General features: G+C 31.0%; 1 protein-coding gene across 4 annotated transcripts; it reads right to left on the bottom strand.

The window, feature by feature from the left end:
* Positions 1 to 479: 479 nt before the first annotated feature.
* Nap1 (Nucleosome assembly protein 1) lies at positions 480 to 4,708 on the bottom strand. 4 transcript variants are annotated; one of them, XM_033464919.2, is made up of 8 exons: positions 4,553 to 4,708; positions 3,366 to 3,507; positions 2,446 to 2,738; positions 2,065 to 2,218; positions 1,798 to 1,935; positions 1,442 to 1,589; positions 1,237 to 1,356; positions 480 to 1,149 (listed from the first exon to the last, which is right to left on the bottom strand). In XM_033464919.2, exons 2-8 carry the CDS (start codon positions 3,501 to 3,503, stop codon positions 989 to 991), a joined length of 1,152 nt encoding a protein of 383 aa, XP_033320810.1. In that variant the 5' UTR covers positions 3,504 to 3,507; positions 4,553 to 4,708; the 3' UTR covers positions 480 to 988. The 4 variants fall into 4 exon arrangements, with proteins under 4 accessions (XP_033320810.1, XP_076380625.1, XP_033320813.1 ...); XM_076524510.1 differs by lacking the exon at positions 4,553 to 4,708 and having other exon boundaries at positions 480 to 802; positions 1,036 to 1,149; XM_033464922.2 differs by lacking the exon at positions 3,366 to 3,507 and having other exon boundaries at positions 4,553 to 4,700.
* Between the last annotated feature and the right edge of the window lie 430 nt (positions 4,709 to 5,138).

Here is a 5,138-nt window from a genome sequence, read left to right as displayed (position 1 = left end):
AAAAACAATTCAAAAATTTGGCGGTTATGATGACTGCTATTTGAATCTTCCAGTTTTTATATTTTTCCCAATATTAATTGTAAAATTGATAAAGCATTCGGACACAACTAAATAAATATTAAACTTAATACCGAAATATTTTTCTTTATGAAATAGCAAAAATACTCTTTATTTTTTGTTCAAATTTACAATTTGATAGTTTCCCCTTGAACTCCAAAGGGTACAAAATATTAATTTTTACAAAAATAACGTATATACGAATTTGGTACTTACCTACATGTACGAACTTACATAAAATTACTAAAACATGTAAATGTGAACCAGAAAATTATTATGTACACACATTTGCGAAATGACTGATTCCTTCTCTTTACCAGTATACGGGATTTAACGAAAAGATTGAAAATAGAGTATTAAAGGAAAACATTACAATATCTTTGCGTGAGAGTAGATCGAGGAAATAACAACAAAGAGCTATCTCCAGTTTTCACAAGTTTTATATTAAAAATGCTTTAACAGTACCGAAAAATTTATCCATAAGTCAACGTGCGTTTTGAAAAAAATTCAACTATCTTCTTCGTATATAAACGTAACAATATAGTATAAAATGAAGCAATTAAAAATGACAATGATTATTTGTATAGAGCTGAGAGCGCATTTCGTTTGTTTTTTGTTTGTTTGTATATATCTATACGACAATCATAGCTGTCAATAAGCCGTATTTCTTTTCACCGTCAATGTTGGATAAAGGGAGGGTACGCATAATTTTGTCATTGGTATGTTGAAGAGTTTTAAGCTTGATCTGGAATAGGAAATATGATATGATTAGATGACTGATACAAACAGGGATTACTTTGGAACCACAGGTGCAGGATATCTAGGCAGTTATCGGTCAGGTTTTGTTAGTGTTTCTTTTTGCTTTTTTCTTTTTGTTTTCTTACTATACGCACGAACGATCTTTTTCTTATTTTGAATTTGTTAGAGTATTCTACTGTGTTTTACACTCGGAAAGGTCATTGCCTTGTTGTTTCCCACCTGATGGCGCATTGGTTAGTGAGAACTCCTCGTCATCTTCATTCTCCTCGTCGGGATCATCCTCATCACCTTCCTCTTCTTCGTAATCTTCATCTTCATCTTCCAAGGCTTCTCCTAAAATAAGATACAAATTTTTATAAAAATTTTATTACTTAACAAAAATTTATATAACACATGTGAACATTTTAAAATAAGAAGTACCTGTATAGTATAGTACGGCTCTAGGAACTATACGTTCTCTAATATAATGACCAATTTCAAAATCACTTGCCAATAAAGCTTGTGTTTCTTCATCTAATTCTGTTTCCGTATCATCTGGCACTAGAATCAATAATAATGAATTACATTAATGTAAACTCTATATTGTAGATTAGTATTAAAAAAAGGAAGTATTGCTTGCTCTTACCAACTGGTGGACTGAAAAAGTTGAAGAAAGAATCGTTTTGAACGGTTTTTGTTACAGTTCGTACGGATCCTAAGGATTTATGTTTCTGATTTTTCTTAATTGTTTTGACAGTAACATTCTTTCCCTTTTTCCAGTTAATTACACATCCCTATTAGAAAAAGATACAGAGTTTGTTAGAGATTTTTTCACACACTCAGAAAAAAGAGAAAAATGTTTCTTATGTTGAACTCTATAGTGCCACAGAATCTATATCGCCTTTTGATTACGTTAATGATTATACTGATTATGTTAACCTACTAATTTTGTAATATAATTATGTTGACCTAACTAACGTTTGGCAAATTGAAAACACTCACCTTACACTTGTAGATTTCAGGACCTTCAAAACTGAATGGATCATTTGCATCGGGAGTACATTTCATAATGTATTCTTTAGTTAGAGTAGTGTTGGTGAAATATTCATTTGATTCAAAATAGAACTCAAGAATAAAGCCCTACAAAAAAACTCATTATCTTTCAATTCAATAAATTTCCACAATCTACATTATCACTGATTGTGTCATTTATACAATTATTATATAATCATATCAGAATTCAATATTTTCCTGCAGTATACAACTTACCATTGGATTAGATTCAAAGAATTTAACTTTAATATCATACAAATGTTTTAATATCGGTTCATCGTGCTCCTGAACCATGTCAGCCAGTGGTGCAACATTTTTAAATATTGTCAACCAAAATTCGGGGATTCCTTTAACGTCTTCTTTCTCGCTTCTAAAATGGTAAACGATCATTAAATAAAAAACATTCTCACTAATTATGTCATTTATACTCCTTCAAATGTGTTCTTCAAGTACTTATTCTTTATAAGACGAAACTGAACAAATTAAATGAAGTGTGAATATATCTAGTGAGTGAACTTGAGTGAAAATATTGAAAAGAAACATGAAATAAATAATAGAACGAACGTAATGCTAAATAGAAATAAAAAAAAAGCATACTCTTCTTTCTTTTGCTCTTTATCTTCTTCGAGATTCGCTTTTGTTTTCATATCATTAGCTAATGCTTCTTCATCCTCATCACTTTCCCATTCGCATTGTTCATCAGTTGGTTCATAATCGCCCGATATTATTTCTTTCCTCATGTCATAAAGAGGAATACACATTTTGTGATAAGCACATTCTAGAGCATGTACCTCCTCATAGAACTTCGCTTCAATATTTGTTGTAAGAACTTGCAACTTTTTTAAAGCTTTGATTCTGCGTTTTACTGTTGCTGGAAGAGACTGCATTTGCTAAAAATTAAAAACATTACATAAAATAAAATTTTCATTACAGAATTTAATATAATGTCTAAGTATTTAATAGATTTTCTATTCTTGAAGTTAAAAAATCTAAACCTAAGAAAAAATAAAAGCAGAGTTTGATAATGATTTTTTTGTGACTTGGGTAACAATTTGGAAAATGTACATTTTTTCATTTTGATTGAGTAAGCAACATATAATGCACTCGTAATTCTACGAATCACAAACTAATCTAATGAAGTGCATGATACTAACAGCTAAATAGACAATAATACAACACAAAAGAAGTTTTTACATTATTAAATTAATATTGATATAGTAAGCAAGGTATGTTAACTGAGAATTCCATAAATGATAAAATATACCTAATGATATTTCTAATGAGATGTGTATGGAATTTTTTAATATTAAGATTTTAAAAATCTGTGGTCAATAATTACTGAAGAGAAGCAGTATACTGATCACCGAAGTACTGACTATAAAGTTGAACAAAAATTACATATATTAGAAAGTAACAAACTATTTTATTGTTTTCATCTTATTACAACCCGGAAATTTAACTACCTAGTCTCTGTATTATAAAAATGTATTTTTATAATTCACACGATATTTGAATACCTCTATCCCTGGTGCAGAGATACGACCTCGCAGAGCAGCTAACAAGTCTGTAGGAATCTCTGTGGTTTCATTATCATCTTCATCTTCAACAGATTCCATATCACTGTTATCACCAGCGCGTTTTGTATCAGTTGTCATAGTACTACAATTCAGATTTGTTTCGCTCTTAGAACTGAACCTTTCATGGATAGTATAAGGGAAGAACAAAGTTTTTTAACTATTAAGGGTAGTCACAAATAAAAGTACTATATTAGAATTTTATTTGATATTGAATGCAATTTAAATTGAGAAATCTAAAATTTGCTTAATTTGTATAAATTTTATTTCATTCAGTTCGCTATTCAAATCAATAATTTTATTTTTAAATTAAGTAAAAATAATAACAATAAAGTTCTCGGTTTTAACGGTAACCGAATTAAAATGTATTTGTTCTTGTCAGACACGATTTAGAGAACGTGACGAACGAAAGAATTTACAGAATAAAGCGACTAAAGTTATGAACGTATGTATGCACATGAGAAAAGAATGGAGAAAGAAAAATAATCAGAACGAATTTTATATAGGAACGAATAGCATGAAAACACTGAAACAATAATTCGGCAAGTGTGTCGGAATTCGGTTGCACGTTGCCATTTCAACCTCTGTCCTTGCGTGCATCAGCGAATATCCTTGAATCTCGGTAGCGTGCACGCGTGCGGTATAAGATAATCGTTTTAGAAGTTGAAAAACGCATATTTCTCACGAATGTCTTGTGATTTCGCCGAAATTTTTAACGCGACATTAAACTGACATTTGAAAGTCACCATACTTGCGACGGAGAAAGGTTATTCGTTGGGTCATACAGAGATCGGTGGTAAAAGAGCGGAGGATATTACTGATTTTTTTATTGTCCGGTTAATTCGATTGTATTGTTCTCAATGTGCTCGCGGCGAATTGTACGCTTTGTTATTAATTACGAAGGATAAAGATGCGGAGATCGGCAAACACTGTTGCATTAATTCGATGTCTTTCGGGGCATAAAAATTGCGTGCACATGGGATAGATGAAAAAAAGCAACGATTTCCGGGGTTATAAATGTGTGGAAAATTATAAAGAAATCGAAATATGACTGCTTTTGAGGGAAAGCGTTAATTGATATTGTTTGAATGGAAACGCAGAATTATGTCCGTTTTAAGTGCAAGACTTACCTTTCGAATTCGAAGCAGATTACAAAAGATGAAAGGAACCACGGAACGAACAACGAACCGGCCGTTGTGTCGGTAGTTTCGTGCAGTAATTCGCACAATACGAAATTCGTTCCTTTTCTATCCTTTTCTGCTCACAGCAAGTGCTGCTATCTTCCGATCGTGAAATTCCCTAACGTTTTTTTAGAATGGCGAATTCTAATCAAAAAAACAAAAGTGAATATTACGTTCACGCACGGATCCACGATAGTGAGTTATTCGAAGCAGATATATAAATATACACATACATACATACAAAATTGCATATATAAAATATTTTCAAAATAATACAAGGATTATAAAAAAAACAACAATTATTTGTTTAAGTTGTAGACTATGTAGATATAAAATTATCTCTACAATATGTTTTAAAAAAATTTGTGGTTTTTGTTTTTTCTCGGACTACAAAAAATATTAAAATTTTCAAAGTCTCATTTTAACAAAAAAGCGTTTTTTCAAGTTGGTAGCACTGTTGATCTCGCGCGCTTTTTGCTGTCATAGAGTACATATATCCAAGATACAGGCACATAAAGTACATAAACTTTGTCTT

The sequence above is a fragment of the Megalopta genalis genome, chromosome 9 (genome assembly GCF_051020955.1).
Source record: "Megalopta genalis isolate 19385.01 chromosome 9, iyMegGena1_principal, whole genome shotgun sequence".
Classification (NCBI taxonomy): Eukaryota; Metazoa; Arthropoda; class Insecta; order Hymenoptera; family Halictidae; genus Megalopta; species Megalopta genalis.
Note: the sequence above shows the minus strand (reverse complement) of the source record. Positions and strands in the feature narration are given on the sequence as shown.